The following is a 22594-nucleotide window of genomic DNA, read 5'->3' as shown; positions in this document are numbered from 1 at the left end:
CCTTGGTTTCGGCGTTTCCGGGCATTTTGAGAGATCCGTCGGAGATGCATTGGTACACGATGATGTCTCGCTTGGACTTTCCATGGATGGGCAGGCAGATGGTCACCCATCAGTTCATACGTGCAGCAGTTATCTTCACTCGAATTCCACATCACGCATGCATTGGCCTCACAAACACAGCACTCAAATTCCACATCACGCATGCATTGGTACTCACAGCACACAGACGACCAGCTGCTCAAATTCAACCCGGGGTAGTATTAATGATATTCGGTGTGCCAGCATCATGGCCCGGCCGCAATTGTAATCAAGGCCTGCCACGGATCAGGCCGCCGGTAGTAGACGGATTTGTTGCCGCGTTTTGTCATCGTTTCGCCTAGGACACAACCAAGCGAGTGATCTAAACTGCGCAGGCACCCCTCAAAAAGAAACTGCCCAAGTTTTCCAAGGTACCAGCCCAAGTTTTAACCGGTTTTGTGAACCTTCTAGTAGGTTCATATATTGGGTTTTTTCCGTACCAGATTTTCTGGTTTTCTTCTCGGTTTTTTATTTTTATTTTTCATTTTCTGTTTCTTTTTCTTTCAAAAAAATCTCAAATTTTAAAAAATATTCAATATTTTCGAAAACTATTTATAATCTAAAAAAGGTCACGTTTTCAAAAATTGTCTGTACTTTTCATAAAAGCTTCATATTTAAAAAAGTTCACAAATTTCAAAAGTTGTTTGGAAATTTCTATATCGGTCACACTTTCAAAAATGATTCGCATTTTCTAAACATTTGTTCTGAATTTCAAAATTTCTTTGGGTTTTAAGTTTTACCAAAAAAATTCAAAAGTTTAAAAAACGTTAACTTTTTCATAAACTGGTAAAGGTCCATCAGGGGCGAGCTTTACATAGCGCCCGCCACTGATGGCGTGCACTACTAATTACGGGTGTCAATATTCATCTGTCCTTTTCCACTCCCGCCAATGGTATGAATTTAGAAATGAAAAAAGCGAATGCACCTCCCAGTGGTGCAGCAGGGACACTACACGGTGCGGCCCTCTCCCTGCTCGGTAATCTGGCACACATGCAACATCTACGGTGGCACCACCACCGCGTGCGCTGGATCCACCACCCTACGCCTATTGGATCCGTCGTCCCGTGCCCTTCTACCCTACTTCTACCGCCCCACGCCCTTCTACCCTCTATTCGCTTGCCTACACGGACCGCCACCCTAGCAGGTCCATGTCGCCGCATCTCGAGGCGCTGAGAGGGCGTTTGGGAGAGAGGAGAGCAAGGCGGTGTTAGACGAGCTCCATCCGCCACAGCTCGAAGCATTGAGAGAGTATTGATGATATGATGTGCCAGTATCATGGTCCGGTCGAAATTGCAATTAAGGCCTGCCAGAGATCAGGCCGCCTGGCCGGTAGTAGATGGATTTTCATTGCGGCGTCTTGTCACGCGCCCCTATATCTTGACTTCAGCGAGTCTAATTTCTGACTTGCTTAAGGGGGCGAGCAAGATGGACCGGCCCACGCGCGCGGGAGGCCACAATCTATTTTTCTTTTCTTTTCTTTTTATGTTTTATGTTTTTGGTTTTTTGCTTTATTACAAAAAAATCTCTATAAAAACCATTTGCAAAATGTTGAACATGTATTTGAAAAATGTTAATCAACCATTCCAAAAATATTGAACAAGTATTTGAAGAAATTTTAATCAAGCATTTGAAAAATATTGAACAAGCATTTGAAAAATGTTAAACAAGTATTTGAAAAATGTTGAGCAAGTATTTCGAAAATATAAATCAAGCATTCAAAAAATGTTGAATGTCTACAGAAAAATTGTTGATCATGCATTAAAAAATGATGGATTTCTTTTATCATGTATATAAAAATATTAATCAAGAAACTGAAACAAAATGTTGAAGAAGTATTTGAAAATTGTTAATCAAGCATTTGGGAAAATGTGAAATGTGTATAGAAAAATGTTAATCATGTATAAAAAATGATGAAAAATTTGATCATGTATATAAAAAATGTTAATCAAGCATTTGAAAAAATGTTTGAATAATTTTTATCAAGCGTTTGGAAAATGTTAAATGTGTATTGAAAAAATGTTGACCAAGTATTAAAAAAATGCTAATGTTTTTATTTGAAAACTATTAATGAAGCATTTGAAAAAGTTTAGATGTGCGTATAGGAAAAATGTTGACCAAGTATTAAAAAATATTAATGTTGTCTTTGAAAAATGTTAATCAAGTATTTGTTTTTAAAAAATATGTATTAAAAATGTTGACCATGTATTAAAGATATATTAAATTTATGTTGGAAAAATTTTAAATTGGTATTAGAAAATGTTGTTGGCATATACAAAAAAATGTTGAATGAAAACAAAGAAAAGCAAAAAACAAAATAACTCAAATAGAAAGAAAATAATAGACCATAGAAACAAATGCAAAAGAATGAAAAATACTATAAAAAAAGAAAGAAAGAAATAAAAACGAAGAAAGAAAGAAAAGGAAAAACTGAGTGAAATCTAAGAAAAGAAGCAAATAAAAACAATCAAAACTGATGAAAACCAGGAAAGAAAGGAAGATAATCGATGGAAAAAGCAAAGAAAACAGAATGACAGAAAAACAGTGAAAGGCGAAGATAACAGAAATAAAAACAAAAAATAACGGTTTCTTAAAAAACCCCGGAACGTACCAACCCACCGAGCGTGGCAAAAGAACCAGTGAAGGAAAAAATAACAGATATAACTGGGCCAGTCTAGTCGCTACAGCACGGGGCAAAAAGCTTCAGCGAGTCGAAAGGAGCGCTCGCGCGTTTTTTTATGGTTTCGCATAGAGAACCCAACCAGACGAGCGTTTTTTTTTTGAGGATCCAGACGAGCGTTCTTAACTGCGCAGGCCGCTTTATCACTTCTATAACTGGACGCTGGTCACGAAGAACGTTCAGGATGGTTCCAGCCTGAGTTTTTACCCGTTTCGAGAACCTTCTAGTCGGTTTCTAAACAAGGTTTTCATTTTCTTCCTTGAAAATTTGTCATTGCACGATTTTCCTTTCACTTAGCTAGTGCAAGTGTTTCTAATTGGTCATGACATGATCCACAATATTTTATTCAACTTTAGCGAACATTAACAGTCCATAGGTACATCTAATAAACAACATGACTAGACAAACAAAGACACAAATAACACCCCGAACAACTGATTTACCACAAACGATGCCGTATTTGCTATACAATTGTGTCGTTCACGCAAGAGCTTAGCTTATGTGAAGACTGTTTTATTCGCGCATGCAAGATGTGCATTTCATTCTACCGTATAATTCTACAAGCATGCGTATATTTTTCATGTCTACGCGTGAGTATTTTTCCTGAACTTAATTTGGTGCCACACGATTTTCTTTTCCTTTACCAGGTGTAGGCGTCACACGATGATGTTACAAAATAAATAAAGTATGACATATAATACACAATTGAGACAACACTTCATTCAATTTAAGAGAACACATAAACATCTTGAACTGATACATCAGGCGAACAACTAAACCGTAGGGAATAACAATGAAACAACCAACAATCCGAAAAGAAATGGTTTAGCATGAATGAATGTTGTCGTGCCACACGACACTCTCCAGTGAAGTTGCAGACACGTATTATGGTATCACTATATTGATATCCATTCATGATCCATCCATTCTTTCATTTTTATTATAGTCGACATTCATGACGCAAAGCCCTGCAAAGAGAAATAGAATAAATACAGCGATGGTTAGCAACTACAGTTCACCACCACAGAGTGTCATGAGGACATGCTTCACATTCGCAAACGATCAGAGGATTAGTCTGTTTGTAAATGTTACCTCTAAGATCTTTAGTCATACTTGCCCTGGACGTGGTATTTGCACATACTCTTCTGAGCACAGTTGATTAGAATGTCCGCCGAATCAATACCTAGAAAAAAAGACAGTGAATAATACACATAAGCATCAAATCAACATCAAGTTTTGCTGGTTACCACAATTGAAAGTAAAACATTTATAACTCAAGACAAGCCATAAGACATGCTCAAAAAAAAAGACAAGCCATAAGACGTCGTCATACCTGAAAGATAAGCTCCATGGACATAGCCATTGTAGTGCTCGCTGGTGTGCTCCCCGGTGAAGTAAACCCTGCCGACCGGTGCCTATATATATAGCAGAGGGGAAAGCCACATAAGGTGCAATCACAAAAGAGTCACATGAGCAATTAGGGAGCACAATATGATTTGGACTTTTGGAGGTACGCTGCACCCTGAGCTGGTCGTATTCGTAGCGGTTGACGCCGATGGGCCAGTTGGAGAAGGTGCCCATGTAGAACCTATCGGACCACCACCGTGGCACGAGGATGTCTGTCGCGTCAGGGACATCCTCATCGCGGAACATGCTCCTCAACACCTCCATGATCTCCACCTTGGTCTGGTTGTCTGACTGCTGCTCGATCCGCCTCGACTCCTCGTCGGTGACGGTGACCAAGAGGACATTGGCGTCTGGATACTGCGCCTCAAACTCCTGAACCGCGCAACAATTCCATCAAGACTTGAAGTTGTAAGGAATGCATTGGATATCAATATATATGTTCATTACACATGATTATTATGAACGACCTGCCATACTCCATAGTAGCCTCTCCTGCTGCTCGCGTAGAGGAAGAACTCTCTGCCTTTGCCTTCGGGCCAGAACTTCTTGGGGAATTTGACAAAGATCTTGGTGTACACAGCCATGTCAAATTGGTAGATCGACAGAACCTTCCATGTCTTATGTACATACATATTCAGTACACATGGAAAATCAAGGTCAGAATATGGGTGCAGCTAACCAAAGCAATGGACCAGTCAATCAAGCAGGACAGAAGAAACTGACAGGAAGTTGTGGCTCAAATTTTATGAGATCTGATTGCAAGACCCCCAAGCTCGTTGAGACCATGACATAGTCTGCCTTATACACCTTGTTGTCCTCCGTCTCCACTCTTACGCCGCTTCCGGAGTAAGAGATCTCTCGCACCACCTGCAATGCATGGCCACAAAAATCTCAGTGGATTCTTCAATAGCTTAATTCCTTCAACATTTCAACTTCTAACGAAAAATGGCTATTGAAGATTTGTTCGGAATATGTACACCTTGTTGAGCTGCAGACGGGGGTCGATGATGCCACCGGACTTGTCGGCCTTGAGGTACTGGCCAGCGAGGTGGTAGACGACGGCCTCATAGCCGCGCTGGTCGGCGACGAAGTAAACATCGTCGCCGAAGTCGTTGAAGGTGGCGAGAGGGATGGTGTTTTGCAGGCTGGTCACGCGTGGCGGTTCGGCGAACTCGTAGTCGTACTTGAAGTAGTCCAGGATCATGTCCACTGCCGCCGACGGCCCGTTGGGAAGGCTGACACACATACGGATGGATGATTATGACGCGTCTATGTCTCGCTTTGTGCAAGACAGTAGACCGCGTCGTCTGCACTGGGTGGTGGTCACCACTAACCACATGGTCATGTCACGCTGGCATTGCACGCATGTTTTTTCTTTTGTTCATAGTTAAAATCTTACTAAAAAATACATATATTATGAAAACATATTCTTTTATTTATCTTAAAGTGTTCATTGCACATTAGAAAAATGTAAATACAGTGTAAAGCAATTGTTCAGTTAACTTTTGGAAAATATTTTGACTATTCAAAAAAATGTACATTATATTTTTTAAATGTTATACAATGTAAATAAATGTTTATGTAATTGAAAAAGTATTTCGTACCATTCACAAAAATGTATGTTACATTAAGAAAGCTGTTCACACGTTCAAACAAATATTTTGTGACATTGCAGGGACATACTGGTCGTTGAGGCGTTGCATGGCGAGGATTGACATGTCATCCTGGCCGCTGAGATGCAGCTTGGCAGAGTGTTCCTCGCCGCCCTCTTGCACCTTGTCCGACAGGTCAATTCTCTTCTGCACGTACGCTTTTTTGTAGACACCACCTCTGTGAAGTTTGTACAAGGCAACATCACAAATTAAATATGAAAAGTGTCAACTACATAAATATAGTAATAATTTCTACAGCATTTAGATAAGAGCATCTCCAGCAGCTCACGGAAACCATTGTGTATATGCAATATAGATAGCAAAGAGGGGAAAACGGGGTTCCAGCAGCTTGTGTAAAGGCTATCTCTCCACGTCGTCCATGCGTGGACGACGTGGAGATCGAGGCCGGAACTATGGAAAATGAAAATGTAGGGGCACGTAGTTTCTTTTTCATCTTGTCAATCTTTAAGATGGTAAGTACTGTGCATACTTATGCATTTTGTAACCTAAAGCATTACTGTACATATACATCATTCTTTTAAGTTGCTTTTGCTCCATCTCTATAAGATTTCTGTTTCTTTTTTTTAAAAAAAATCTCCCAAATCAACAGGGCCTGGTGCCGTTATATTTTTTTTGGGTCAGTCTGTAATTTCTTTCTTTTTTGCCTGTCTGTAATTCTTTCATTCTGAAAGGATGCAAACAACGGCAACTCAAACATGTACTATACTTCATTAATTAGTTATGCTTGCATTTTCGTGGTACAGAAATTCATTTGACAGGCGTATATACTTCTCCCTGTAGACGTTGCTGGCAAGGTCGTCGAAGTCGGAGCGGAAGTTGGTGAGCTTGAGCGTGGAGTTGACGATGGGCCAGATGGGGTTCATCTTGCCGCCGTTGACGCCCTCCACCCAGTTGGCGCCCATCTCCACGCTGATGCCGCCGAAGTCCCGCTTGTGCATCCTCCCGCCGACGTGGTCCGTCGCCTCCAGGATCACCAGGTCCGTTATCCCGGCCTCCGACAGCCGCTTCCCCGCCGAGATCCCTGCAACAACGTGCAACATTACGTACGTCTACTGGCTAGCTAGTTATGTGAATGGAATGGCCGGTATATATGGTAGTATATGTACGTGTGTGCAGATCATGTACCTGACATGCCGGCGCCGACGATGATGACCCTGGGGCCGGCGGCGGCGGCGAGTGAGGCATGGTGTGCTAGGGTGAGTACTGCTAGCACGAGAGCGGCAGTGGCTCCGGTTGGCGTCATGTCACTCTCAGTGGATTGGCCGGATGAAGGCGCTGGTTAGTGGGCACATAGTTTCCTCTCTGCTTCATACTAGCTATATGCCTGTTTATATACTACTAGTCCAGTAGGAGCACTTGTCTTAGACGTGCATACGGACACGCCATGTGATGTATCCTGCGGCGGCACAGAATTTCTGTACGAGTTGAGGCTCTCTTCTTTGCAATCAAACCATCTTTTATATTGCTAGGGATTGGATTTTCAAAAATGGGAATTTTCATTCTACTACGGATCAACGAAATCCATGTCTATAACCACCTTATCTGCGTCTGTTCAGAATGGCCAATGGAGATGTACGACATAAGTGTTGTCTCATAGTAGATGATACTAGCTCCACGCGTTGCTGCCAAAATTGGTGCAGTACATTTTTGATGAAATTTAGTTGTTGGAATTTAAACATGAGAACACAAACTAAAAACCCATATAGTTTATTGTATTTAATTATTATTATATAAGTAGCAGTTTCCATGCATGTCGAGAAAAATAGAAGTAGTGACGTTCGTGGGGTGGCATACATATGTGGTGAGGTGGACTATGTGCATACTGAAAAAAGAATATAACTAGCATTTCTCATGCATGCTGAGAGAAACAAAAGTAGTGATATCAGAGATTTAGTATACTATCTTGATGATATACCCTGCGCATTGCGCCAGGAATTGGTTGCAATATATTTTCGTGAAATTCGATATTTAGATCATGAATAATTGGATAAATAAAATGAGAAACTAAAACTAAAACTATATATGATTTAGTGTATTTAACTATTAAAGTAAACCTTTTCTCATGCATGTTGGCATGTTGAGATAAGACTTTTTCATGAATTAATGCTTGCATGATGAGGTGACATATGTGTATGTTGGGAGAAATATGTTAGAGGGGACTAGCTATTTAGATATAGAAGATTTGGATCGGCGTGGACACACATCCATGCATGCATTCCACGTAGATACTCCCTCCATTACATAATGTAGTGCATAAAGATTTTCTAGAAAGTTCACTTTTAGTAAGTTTGACCAAGTTTTAGAACAAAATATTTAGGTCTAGAATACTAGGCATATACATTATGAAAATATGCCGTGTGATGTATGTAATGATATGTATTTGGTATTCTTGATGTAAATAGTTTTATTTATAAACTCGGTCAAAGTTTAACATTTTGAAAAAAAATCGATATGCAGTACATTGTGGGTCGGAGGGAGCATCATATATTGATTTTGAACTGAACATCCAAATAATAATTTCAGAGACTTTGGACAGACTCACATGACAGGGCCCACCTCAGCTACTCCCTCCATTTTAATGAATAAGGTGGGCACGCTTTCTAAAATCCGATTTTGACCATAAATTTGATTAATAATATACATTTTGTGATATAAAAATTATGCCATCGAAAACTCTTTTTAAATACGAATTCTATGGTGTGATTTTTTTATCATATACAATCCACATTTAGTTGGTTTAATTTATGGTCAAAATTAAAATTTAAAATGCATGCACGCCTTATTTATTTCAATGGAGGGAATATGATCGATAGGATGAGGCTCTTCTCTCTCTTTTCCCCTTGTTTGTTCAAAAAGTAGAGCATCCACAATCACGATGCCAGCCAGCTTTTTCGCCGTTTCGTATTGCTGCAGACCACACATGCGCTAATAGTGTATCATCCACGGGATATATAGTAACGCAAGAAGAATTAGTTAATTAAAGCGAACCCATCCAGACACGGTCATGCGTATACAGAGTGCGTAAGAGCATCTCCAACAACCGCCCAACATGCAATGTGTTAAAAAAATACTTTGCAGCATGTTCATCGTCAGAAAAAGCGCGGCGGGCAGCACTGGCTCCAGCAGACGCGATAAAATTTAATGCACGCGTAGCTCCAACTACCGCGCTAAAATGCAGCGCGCGCTATCGCACGAACATTGCGTACATATTTGTAAATAAAAATGATACATAATAAAATTTATAGATAAAAATGATACATAGATATTTTACATAGTTCCATAGCATAGATAGAAAACTACGATGCAACGACATAAAAAATGACTAGATAGTGCAACTACAACCTACTCCCAGTCGTCCTCGTCCTCCTCCTCCTCATCATCCTCGCTGATCTGGTTCGAGGTATCGAGCCACATGTCGTCCCAACGAGAATCATTAGCCGAAAAGATCGACTCCCCACCTGCTTCAACGATATCGCACTGCGATAACGCTAGGGCCTTCCGCCGACGCCTGTCCAACCGATCCGCGCGGCGCTTTGCCGTCCTCTCTGCCCAGTAGGCTTGCTCGTTGGCGACATCCTCCGGGTGGCGCCGGCGCCACTCCGCCATGCCTCGCTCGTCCTCCTCGGCGATGAGGAGGCGGCGCTGCTGCCGAGTGTGCTCCGCACGGTCTTGGTCCGTGATAAGACGAGGCAGAGGGGTGACGTCATGCGCCTGCTAGCGCGTGTAGACGTCCTGGAAGTTCATCTGCGGCGCGCGACCTGTCTAGGCGCCACGCCGCCGCGTCGTACGCGCGGGCGGCCTCGTGTGTAGTCTCGAAGGTGCCGAGGCCGAGCCGGATGTCGCCGGACCGGATCTCGGCGTAGTACCAGCCGTTGGGGTGCTGGCGGACACCGCAGTAGCCTGACGCTTCTCGGCGGCGCGGCGGCATGGTGGCGTGTCGGTGGCGGGACGCTGGAGCGGCGAGGAAGCACGAGGAAGCGGGGGAGAGCGCACGTGGCAGTGTGAATAGACGCGTGGCGAGCGCCGCAATTTATAGACGTGCCACCAGCGGTGCGCCAAAAGTAGCGCGCGAGCTGCCGCCTTTTCCCGCGCGCGCTAGTTTTCCGCCACCGCTGGAGCGCACAAAAACGTCCAACGCGCGCTAAAAAGCCAGTTTACCACGCGCACGTCTTTTCGTGCGGCTGTTGGAGATGCTCTAAGTGGATTGATTGGCAATTTGACATAGTACTACTAGGCTACTAGCTGGCTAGCAAACAAAGCATCCACAATATATTATTATGCAATCTAAGATTATAACTATGCTGTGTGTAACCAAGACTGCGCATGCATGTGCGCACAATCGCTAGCCAGATTCACCTAGCTGGCTAATCAAAACGTTGTGATCGATCTCAATAGTGGTGCTTATTAGCAGTACAAAAGAACTGTTTAAGGCACAGCACAGCCACCAAGTATATACTTTCTTTTCGTGCTTACTTCAGCTAGGTAGCTAGAATATACTCCCTCTGTAGAGTAATATAAGATCTTTTAGGTCACTAAGTAGTGATTTAAAAGATCTTATATTAGTTTATAGAGGGAGTACAATGCATGCATGATGAGCAATGATATATTATTTATTTATCATATAAAAAAGAAAGCCCAAATGGGATGGAAAGCTCATTGAGAAATTGCTGACCCGATCAAAATTGGATGACCCAATTTCAAATTCAAGACCTCAATTGATTGCGAGGCCTTAAAAATTAGGGAAAATAGTGTACTAAAATAATTAAATGAGAGAGCTTCTTGAGAAATTGTTAACCCGGTCAAAATCGGATGATCCAATTCCAAATTGAAGATCTCACTTGATTGTGAGGCCTTATAAATTAGGGAGCATAATGTATTAAAAGAATTGAATGAGAGAATTCCTTGAGAAAATTTTGACCCAGTCACAATCAGATGACCCAATTTTAAATTGAAGACCTCAATTGATTGTAGGGCCTTAAAAATTTAGGGAGCATAGTGTATATTATATACTATGAGTTAATCTGAAAATCCGTGTTTGCATGCTGGATAATTATTGCCACTCTTTTAACACAGATTTAGTTAGGCAACATGAATACGAAGCAGAGATAACAAATGAAGATTTACAAACTGCCGAAAACCAAGATTCACTGTCATGTTTGGGGTACAAGTTTTTCCTGTTTTTCTTCGCATTTGATATCTGCATATTTTATTTATTTCAACAGCAGAAGATTGATTTTTCAAATATTGGTGACTGATGATATGCTAGAATACGTTTCTTTAGTGGCTGCAGATGAATACAACTCTATCTATATTCTCATAATTTATCTTTCTTATACTAAACAATGAGAAGAAGGACGGGGCAAAGATGTTAAGTGGATCTCTTGATATTTCTTCAACTTGAATAGGTCCTTCACCTGATTTTTATTTTGTTTCAGGCTGTGTGACTAATTCAGTACAGTTGCATAACTCCTTTATATATACACGCTGGAAGTACAATTTCAACAATTCTTTGAAAATTAGTTATAAACTCTAATATGAACATACTGGAATAACTGAAGTTAAAGTTGCGGGCAATGGACTCCGTTTGGATTTTAGCTCGAATTCGCTGCTGCATGTGAGTCGGGTTTTTTCCTCAGTCAAATGGTCCCGCTTGGCAAATTTATGTATAAAGTAGAGATATATGTATTTCTTGGGAAATATGTTCATGTATGAAGAAGATGGATATAACATAAAGCAGGCATATCCACACCAGTGTTAACCATGGTTAGCACTAGAGCACTCCCGCCGCTCTCTTGCAACATGTGGTTAAGTTCACATGGCTTCAGTTTTGGTTACATGATGAGGTCATTTCTTTCTCTCTTTTTGCGAACTTTTTTTTTTTGAGAATTCTTTCTCTCTATGAGAACTTTGAGTTTTTCTTTACATTTATTTCAGTTTAAGCATGGCTAAATGATGTATTTTTCAATGCTTTGTGCAATCTGTGCACGTCCAAGGTTATACAGGGTGGAGCCTGATAGTTCAATCATATTTACTATGAAAAGCTCAGTCTTAATGTATATATTGGTTGGATGTTTGTTGGCAGAGATAAAGAGAATAATGAACTTATCGTGATCGAATTTACTTTCAGCATTCACAGTATTGTCTACCAATACAACATTTATAAAACAGAGATAGTATTTGTCCCTGAATAGAGTACAATTCGGTTGTCTCTTAGTATTTATGATTTCTAAATCACTCTTTTTAGATACTTCGCAATGGAATTTTTAAAAGTATATCTATTCTTCTTTCATGGTAGTCAGGTGGCAATGTAGAGCATGCTGGTGAATTTTCAGCCTAATTAATATACTATCATGTTGATGATATGCAAAAGAACAAGACAGAAAGAAGTTATTTTAGACTAATGAAGTTTTTGTTGCAAGTACATAATTTATAGTTTTGTATGTGCAACAAATGTCCAAGTTTTCATATATGTTCATACCTTAATTTTTTTACAACTATATGTTGATACCTTAATAGTATTCTCACTTTTATTTCGTTATTCTCTCACGATGGTAGGGCTCGGCAACGCATGTTATTCCTTCCATGTGTGCTACTACCAAATTTTCAAACACAAGTTTTTTATGTAGTTGTAAATTTTATGTGCTTATTACATGCTAATAAATTCTGACCTCATCTTCTGTTTTTTAGTTAAGAGTGATTTTTGTCACAGTACAATCCCATTGATTATATCTATAAACATATATTAAATGGCACCGCAGGGATTTATATTTCATCACCAGATGTAGATGTGCTTAGAATGAAAGTTATGTCAGATTAGAACATTTATGCAACAACATAGCTATTGCCAAATGTTTGCATAAGGTGGATGGCAGAGTTAGCTCACGGCAAAGCGCACGTCATACTCTTGGAATTACTAACGGTATAAATAAATTTGAAAGCAAACCTGGAATAGCTCTTAGCCACAAGGTCAGAGGTTCGAGCCTTCGTTCTAGTGCATTATTTTATTTTCAGCTCTTTATTATTATTATTATTATTATTATTATTATTATTATTATTATTATTATTATTATTTGTGAATATCCACAATTTCTCTCTACTTTATTTTTTGTAAATCCACACCATTGCTATTTTCGTTTTTGTAAATTGCTCGTTGTCTTCTTTCTAGATTCCCAACATTAGTTGCTCTTCCTGTATGAATGAGAGTCTTTCTTTCTTTTCGTTGTCCACAGTAACACTGCATGCTTGGGCATGGATCAGGGGTCTATTAGCTTAATTAGCTAGTAATCTACTAGTATCCTTGATCAAAGCATGTGTTTCGGTGGCCTGCACGTCTGTCTCTTGCGGTCTTTGCAGCGGATCCAGTATGCACGGCTAGCTATATATCGGACCAGTACTGCTGCGGCTGCTGGACTAGGAGCACCATGGAGGCTTTGGACAGTGCCATGGAGTATGATGAGTGAATCCGGTATGATGAGGCACTGAAAGGCCATGGAGTGAATCCGGTATGATGGAGCTGGCTAGAAAGCGCAACGACTGTCTAATCTACCTACCTTGAGCCTGTTCTGTCATGCAAAAAATGGTTCCAACATAACTTACTGACCTGACAGACACGTCCGGTCGCCACATTTGGAAAATAGGTGTCGAGAAGACGACTAGAGACGGTGTCGTGTCTATCACCCTTTGGGCGCCAAGAGTGTATTCTCCCTCTGCTCTCTGTCAAATAAGATGACCGGCCGAGCATTATTAGTTTAGCGACGACAACAAGATTGGTTCTTTATTCCCCCAGCCAAATAAAGCCGCCACTAGTGTTCGCTAGCAGTAGCGCTGGAAAGGGAGCGCTACTGCTACTTGTAAGTAGTAGTACAAGTAGCAGTAGCGCTTGTACTAAAAAGCGATGTTGCTAAATTTTCCTGTATTTTAAAAAATACAGCTTATTTTCATTGTGTGGTTTTATATACAGTATTTTCAGCATATAATTTTATGACCATGATTACTTATTATATATAACAGTGGGTGAAATAAACGTGGAGTAGATTCAAGTGGAGGGAACATGTGGTGCATGTCGAAAGTACTACTCTAATCCAAACTTGATCTAGTTTGGATTAGTAGTACTTTCGATGTGCACCACATGTTGGCTTCACTTGAATCTAATCCAGGTTCATTTCACCCACTGTTATATATAATAAGTAATCATGCTCATATAACAATGTAGTAGCATGCATCATCGATCATAATAATAAATAACTCATCATTGGTATCATCTACTACCACTATAAAAAAAAGAGAGGACGGAGAACCAGATCATCCTATCCATCAAAACCTGCAATCTGATAGTCTACATCCCTCCAGCATGCTAAACGCGTTTTACGCTTTAATTACCCACCATGCCATTGCTTTAATCTGAGATCTAACGATTTAAAATCACCGTTAACGAAATCCCCCCGGCTAACCCCTGCCCGCACGCCCGTCGCTAACCGGTTCGCCTCTCCCCACGATCCTTTCCTTTTTCACCGCTCGCCCTCACCGCCGCCCACACGACCTCCTCATCGGCGCACTCTTCGTTGGAGCGCGGTCCGCTGGAAGTCGAAGTCGTGAAGGAGAACAGCCACCAGCGGGGGAGACGACAAGGGGAGGCGCAGTTGTGCTCTCTCTGGTCGCCGGCACGGCCACCGGCGGGGAGAGGGCCAGGGCAAGCGGCGGCCTACGCCTCTGTACTATGATGCAACGTCTGCCGGGAGGGTGCGCGCAACAGGAAGGCAACGGCCGGATCCGTGTGCGCGGGTGAGGCCTGGTTTGCACGCGGGGCCGTGGCGGTCAGATCAGATCCGGGCCACGCATGGGGTCGGTGGCATGCATGGCGTCGAGGTCTGCGCCGGAACCACCTCCGTTGAGGACTCCGGCTATCGCCACCGATGACGACCATCGAGCACCGAGCTTGAAACGCCACCATCGAGGATGACAGGCCGCCACCGAGGCCGATTATTGTGGCCGCGCCTGCCCACTTCCTGTCTTCCATCTCTGTTGTGTTCCGAGCAGCCGGAGAACTCCTTCAGGTGCACGCCTCCTGTGACATGGTATTTGAAAGACATGTCGTCCCAGGTTGTGGTCACGTATGGTATGCATGAATCTCTGAGAATAATGTGGAATCACCTCATCTTCATGCAACTTCCAGCCAAGCAAGCTTTTACTTATTTTTTTGATTTGTAGTTCATTTTTATTACAGGAGGCGATATGAATTAAAGCAAGAATTCTATGGTGTCTGCTTGAACAATTGTTCATCTCTACATTAACGAATAGGTATGGAGTTGCTTACTGTTACTTCGAATTAGCAAGACTGTCTGATACTTGCTACATAGTGACTAACATACCACTAAATATAATATCTCATGGTATGGAGAAATGCAGAATAATTTGTTCAGACTTCAGAAATGTGTGGTTCTGGAGACAGCAACACCCAGCAGTCTGCACTACACACTTGACATATGTGCAAAGGTGAAAATTGCCCTTTTCTTGGTGCTTCTAATTATTTATGTCTCGTGGTTAGGATAATAAATATGTACTCTGTGATGCTTTTGTTTTGATACAGTTTGTCATGATATATTATAGTTATATTTTGTCAGATGACATTTGTTTTGTTATTTCTGATTAGAGCTTGCTCTGTGTCCATGTATAAAAGAAAAATATTTTTGGGAGCGTACTATGACATTTCTGTGCCATGACACATTTGATTTCAGGTTTTTACAGCAGACAGATGTATATATCATGATAATCTTTCTATAAGCATGTTCATGGAAATTACATTTATGTTGCATCATTCTGAATTTTACTAACCTTGCCGGCCCGCAGCGGTGCGCCCCCGATGCCTCGGCCTAGGGCATCATCCTGATCTCACCGAAGTCTGCCGCCGCAGAAGCTCCTCCGCCGGACAAATTCGACGCCATCGGGGTTCCTAGCATCTCCCTTCTCCTCTCTGCTTTTCTCCTAGGTTCCCTCTACCTCCTTCATCTTCTAATTCTTGCAGGGACGCAACGGAACAACCCCTCGGCCCCTTAGAAAGTTCGTCGTCGCTGCCCCGTTTATTTTGATGGCTAGATGTCAAATGGACATGTGCTTCGGGAAGCAAGATGATCTGAATTTGAATGTTAGATGTCAAATGGAGATGTTTAAACATTAAATCAACGGCAGTCAAATGTTGAAGGCAACGACATCTTGTCCATTTCTATGTTCGTCATTATTTATTCATCTATCATAGATATTCCTTGCTTATCTTTATGACACACGATTTTAAAAAAACAATGCACAAGAACAATAGAAAAGGATTAACAACAAGGCCTAAAGTACACTACGATAAAAGGATATGTAGGCCAAGTGTTAAAATATGGATTACCAACATTTTACTATGCACCTAACTCATTGAATATATAAGTTTGTTGCTGGTTGATTTCTTCCTGTTAATGATGTGTTCCAGTTTTATGAATCTGCTTTCCAATTCTGAAATGCTTTTGTGCTGAGTAGAGTCACGGACACATGATCTGTATATGTACTTCCTCTTATCTCTTAACTGTGTTTGTTTCACCATCTAACATGTATTTGGTCTATGTCTCTATTGTGAAAGAACGAAGGGGAAGTAAAGGTGTGCTTCTCTTTCGAGAAGATCCGTAAATGAAAATATTTAGTTCTGATAGAATATGTTGGTTCAACGAGATGGTATGTATTGTATTCTGTAAACACGAAACCAGAATAATGGCATCGACCAACACAGTTACCATGGCTTGAATGTCATTGTGATGATGGTGGTGTCTGTGATTGCATGAGGACTGCAGGTCTGCAACAATGATGATGGCAATGCCAATTCAGTTGTGGTTGCAAAGTATTGATCTAATACTCATCTGAGTATTTTTCTTAAATCTAATAAGTGAATAGATGATCATGAAGGGATGTTTAACTATAAATACGTTAACTCATTTCTTGGTATACTGAAGTGTTCTTCCGACAGGTGACTATGTGGAGCTTTTGAAGGAAAAGGATAAACCAAGAAGCCTAGGCGATCGTCTATTGGTGGCAACCTGGTATACATGACCTCATTGACCTGCCTGAATCTTTTGATGATAGATCATTAATATGTCATATAGGTAAAAAAAATCTGCACTCGGTACAACCGAGCATTTTATTATGAAAGTGATGGACAATCTCTTGCATTATCCTGTGGCTGGCCATGTATGTATTTCACCTATAAGCATGACACATAGGCTGGCATAATTCTAGAGAGGTTATTTTTAGTCTAAACGCATATGTATTTTTTACACTCCTAACACTTACAATTTATATTTTTTGTATTTATAGTAGTCAAGATGTGCATTTTGCGTGCTTAACTACTATATAAAGAGCGCTAGCTTGCTCCTACGTTTTATTCAATTTGGTTAGAACATCTAGATGGTAATAAAAAGAAGAGATTACTTTTTTTCCGTGAATACACAGGTTGCGTATTATTCCATTGATAGAGGGAATTAACGGTTGTGTTCCTCGAGCTGAGCTGCGTAAACTGCATGGCACAGACAAGGATACGGTTAAGCAGAAGGCATGGGGATACTCAGCCCCGAGAGTCATAGAATCAGATGACAGGCAAGATCAGGTTCAATCCTCGACCACCTGCCTTAGCCCCTGACCTTATTCGTCCCTTGATGCCATACAAACACTCATCGGCGAGTATTCTAGGTTCCCAATTATGAGTTAGAGATCTGCACCATTTATTAATTCTACTTACAAAGCACTTTTAGCACATACAATAAATTTCTCACTTTTCATCTTATATTTTATATTGATAATAGCTCCTGAATTAAACATTGTGGTTACCACTATCCCTTGGAGACATATAAGATTTTCATGTATGAAATGTTTTGCTTTTAGGAATGGGGACTCTAAAATGGACGGAGGAGGAGCTAAAGTTCAGGAGCCAAATACAGCAGGCATGTTATGTATAGAGTTTGCCAGGTATTGTTGTTCATTTCAACATCCTGTTTCCGATGCATTGAAGTGCCATTTCTCTAGAGCTGATCTCCTACATGCTGGTAAATATGGCCTTAAAGTGCAGGTTAGTTCGGAAACATACATGAGAATACTATATAGGTATTTATGCTATCTTGATTAAATGTGTGATCATGCTGGTATTTTTTTAAACAGAAGTGAACATATATTGCCTGCTATCTAATAGCGTCTTATATTTGCATATTAAATATTCACATCACGATATGATCATTTAGGCCCTTCCCGTACTTGGGATGCAACAATCACCATACTCTAATGGCAAAGAACGAAAAGAAGAAAAAGTAGAGGATGCTCAAACAGGCTGACCCTATAAACACTACATGATTTAGTAATAGAGAGTAATAAAAGCATGGCTTTTTCATTGATGAGATCTGTGTCAAGAAAATAAAATATTATATTTTTTCCTTTTATTATGCAATAAACTGTATGTTGATAGGACAGGTTTCATTCATGGTTAATCTGGCCAGAACTAAGATTAACTTAGAGAAAGTGTGGCTTGCCGCTTGCATGCCATCCATGTCATACAAAAAAAAATCTTATTTTTCCTTCATTTCTTGTTCATGAATGTTGCACTCCAGGAGATGAGAGAAACTCAGAATGGGGGCAAAAATGGTCCTAAAAACCGACAGACTCATCAAGCTTGCGACTCTTCAAGCATTGATGGGCTTTGTATTAAATTTCTTTACTATACGACCTTTAAACAGCCAGGGATCATCAGGCATTATAGTCATTGTGTTTTATTAAATTTCTAGAATATGGATTCAGAATTCAATATGCATATGAGTTTCATGTGTTGCTTTGGCTGAGATGTGCGTTGCACGTGCCAGCTTACTAGTAATAACAAGTCATATTCATCATCATCGATCATACAACTTCTACTCAATGCCACATCATCATCAGTCATCTAACCAATCCTACTTAGTTGTTCTTAGCACATGATTATGAGTATTATTAACTAGGACCTACTACCTTCTCTTAGGTAAAATAGCATAAAATAAGATAGGCCCTGACTCTCCATTATGAAGAATTAATGGAGATTATTCTGTCATCAGTTCTTGCCTTTCGCACAATGTTGCGTCCAAGTGCCTCCTTACGACTATCCATACATTTTTCCATTCTTTGATTTTCATGTCTCCACTTTTTTTAGAAATTTGATATGGATAGGTGAGATTCGTAGGATGACCCGACCGTATGTTCAAAACATCAAGGTGACTAATCTGATACATCAGATGAGGCACACAATCATTCGGGATTTTCTGTTAAAAAACATAGTAATAACTTCGTAGTTAGCAATGTAGTTAAGTTTTAAAAGAATTTATGCAAAAGATGCACGGATGTAGTAATACTAAAAAATCTTACCATGGCATCTCCATGGATGTTACCGTAGTTCAACACGTGCACTAGTGGCACGTATTGACCATAATGTGGAGGAGTTTTATAATAGATATTGTAATTCTCAAGATCAGTATAAAATGCGATCTGATGATTTTTCTCCTGATAAGTTAACTCAGAGCCATCGGTGTAGTACGTTCTGTCTACCATGTTCCGCACATTGTTTGAACAATGAAAATAAGCTGTCAACTATTTTGAAATGAACAATATAAATTAGTTAATAACTATGTTTGAGAAACTCACATAGTGATAGAACTGGAAGCGTATCAACAAGGACCCAAATGTCCATATTGTCTTGGTCGATGTCAGGATCACGAGGATCCATGGTGACAAGCATACCCTCATAAAAACCATACATCTTGCAAAGTGCTTCCCAATTTTTGCAACCAAAATGGGTTACGCTCTCAGAATTATACAGATTTACTTCAAAATCCATATCATGATGAGTCCTTAAGTGAATTTTCTTTGTTTCAAAATTTTCATGGTCTTCAAAATCCATCCTCTCCAAGACATAGCGTCTTGCATGGAATGGGATAAGCTACCCGAATTGTAAAAGATGAAAATTACACGTTGAAATAGTTGAAGTCATGCTTAATTACGAAAAAACACTTGTTGTTGTTGCATACCATTTCAACATTGAAGGTCTCCTGGAGCTTAATGCTGAAGCGCCAATCTTCGTCCAGGTGAGGCCTATCGCACATACCTCGGCCGTCGTTGCACCAGCTGCACTCCCCCGAGAGACTTTTGTCGTCCGATGACGACATTTCCTACGTTCATTATTCAAAGATTAAACTTGTATAATTCAATATATGTACTACAAAAATTAAATTAGATCATTATTATTCATCACGGGTTGACTATCGGTCTGTCGAGTCTTTTTCTTGAAAACTCTCTACTCGCGTGGTGTATACATTCGACCGTTGGTGATGGCAGCTCCTCCTTTCATTTCCGAGTGCATTACACCAAAATGTCTAGCACACGGGAACGAAGAAGAAGCGAGCCCCACGACAACAGTCGGGATTTTTCGTCCTCTCATATCTGGTGGAGACTCTCACACACTGATTCCTCTCTGACATTTGCGACCGTCGGTGATAGTCGTTACTCCTCCTTCCCCTAGTGCATAACAAAGGTCTAGCACCCGGAGAAGAAGGAGAAACGACCCCCACAACAACAGTCGGGCTTCTTCGCCCTCTCTCATATATGGTGGATACACTCCCTCACTGATTTTTCGACCTTCGGTGATGGAGCCTCGACAGATTTAAAGTCAACCCGAAATGTCGTTTAATTATTTTTCTAGAAAATCCATGCCACCCTATATTTCCTACATATTCTAGCACAAGTCATGCCAGAATTCACGTAAAATCTGGCATGACCTTTGCTAAAAAAGGGCATACCGAGCGCCTAAAATTTGCCGGAACGGAAATTAATCAACACTCTGGCAAAACATAGGCCACTATAGGAGGTGTAACCTGCAAACATGGCCGACCACTTGGGCACGCACATATCCTATTTGAGAAACACAAGATATACATGTTTATATCTACATCATATGAGCATTCAATAAGCAAAACCAAATCGTAAAATAAATTATTATTCATATTAGCATGCATTCAATAAGCAAAACTACATCATCTCTTGTGTCCGTACATCGTCGAATATTATCACTAATACACCTCCAATAGTATCATATATATAGCATCGCTAATACAGCTAGAACCGTAGCGCCCGACGGGTATCGGCGCGGGCGGTGGACACCCAAAGAGAAGGAACCATCACAGGATCATAGCTCCAGTGAGATCCCGGAAGAACCTGCCAGGTATTGTCGAACCTGCCCTCCAACGCAACCATGTAGCGACGGACGTGCTCGTCCTCCTCGCTGACACGGTAATGTACCACCTCCACGGTGTCCGAAAGCCTCGGCACCGTCACTGGCCCTTGCGACCGCCACCAAAGAAGGTTCGGGTCAACGACGGGCTGGATCCTCACCAAGCTGCGCCCCCGGAAGGTAGCACCTCCCAGTACCAGGCCGGCGGAGCCCAGTCCTGGACATGGCCCCTCTTATCAAGCTGGCCTCCTCCGCCGAGTCGACGACGAGGATGCAGGATAGGCATCGTCGACGTCGATGCGGGAATAATTGTTTTAACTAAAAAATAACAACAAATGTGACACCTAAAACACCTAAATTCTATTAACCATACCTAATTAAAAACATACATTTTAAACATGCTTCGATCATAACTAGGGTTCATACTATGTTATTCTAAGATTAAACACCTAAAATACCTAAATTAAATTAACAGCATGGGGTGGCTGGTCTCGCCTCGATCGAGGTCGGAGGGGGTCGGTGACGGGGACGGCGGCGGGGATGATGCAGGGGCTCCTTGATCTCTGCAAAAACAAAATATAAACAAAAACATTATTATCGTCATCTTAGGACTTACTGAAACTCCATAAACTACATTGAATTATTCTATTCAAATTTACTTATAATTTCCTATTCTTTTCAAATTTTCTTATTCAATACTTATAATTTCCTATTATTTTCAAATTTTCTTATTCAAATTTACTTATAATTTCCTATTCTTTTCAAATTTACTTATTCAAATTTTCTAAAAATTTCCTAGTTTATTCAAAATACCTACATTTACCTATTTTTTCAATTTCATATTTTATTCTATTCAAAATTACTTATTCAAAATTTCTAAAAATTTCCTATTCTATTCAAAAGACCTACATTTACTATTTTTTTCAATTTCATATTTTATTCTATTCAAATTGCTTATTCAGATTTTCTAAAAATAGAATATACTAAAAACCTACATTTACTTAAAAAATCTAAAAACTTCATATTCTATTTACAGAAAGGGGGAGGTGGAGGTGGGAGGAGGAGGAGGAGGAAGGAGGAGGAGGGAGGAGGAGGTGGAGGAGAGAGGAGGAGGAGAGAGGAGGAGGGGGAGGAGGAGGAGGGGGCCACCGGAGAGGGAGGAGGAGAGGGGGCCGCCGGGGAAGAGTAGGAGGAGGAGGGGGCCGCCGGGGAAGAGGAGGAGGAGGAGGGGGGCGCCATGGGAGAGGGAGGAGGAGGAGGGAGGAGGAGGGGGAGGAGGAGGGAGGCACCTTGGGGGTGGAGGAGGATGACGACAACAGAGGAGGAGGGACGGCGGCGACGGAGCGACGATGTGACTGTGAGGGGGGGAAGTTTGTGTAGAATCTAAATTGTCAGTATGAATCTTCGCCTGTATAGGTACATGCGAGGATTCATATTGCCACAAATCCTATACATAGAGTTCAATGAAGACCAACTAGTTGTGATAGTTTGGGAAGC

General features: G+C 40.9%; 1 protein-coding gene and 1 pseudogene across 1 annotated transcript; both read right to left on the bottom strand.

Moving 5' to 3' along the window:
- Positions 1-3858: 3858 nt before the first annotated feature.
- LOC125530466 (polyamine oxidase 1-like) lies at positions 3859-7078 on the bottom strand. The gene is made up of 9 exons (XM_048694857.2): positions 6961-7078; positions 6604-6856; positions 5846-5992; positions 5142-5397; positions 4886-5029; positions 4630-4779; positions 4277-4534; positions 4089-4170; positions 3859-3938 (listed from the first exon to the last, which is right to left on the bottom strand). Exons 1-9 carry the CDS (start codon positions 7076-7078, stop codon positions 3859-3861), a joined length of 1488 nt encoding a protein of 495 aa, XP_048550814.2.
- A 2099-nt stretch (positions 7079-9177) lies between these two features.
- Positions 9178-22594, bottom strand: part of LOC147974081 (uncharacterized) — a 48041-nt pseudogene continuing 34624 nt past the window's right edge.

This window comes from Triticum urartu, chromosome 5A, assembly GCF_056163025.1.
Source record: "Triticum urartu cultivar PI428250 chromosome 5A, HENAU_Tu73, whole genome shotgun sequence".
NCBI lineage: Eukaryota > Viridiplantae > Streptophyta > Magnoliopsida > Poales > Poaceae > Triticum > Triticum urartu.
Note: the sequence above shows the minus strand (reverse complement) of the source record. Positions and strands in the feature narration are given on the sequence as shown.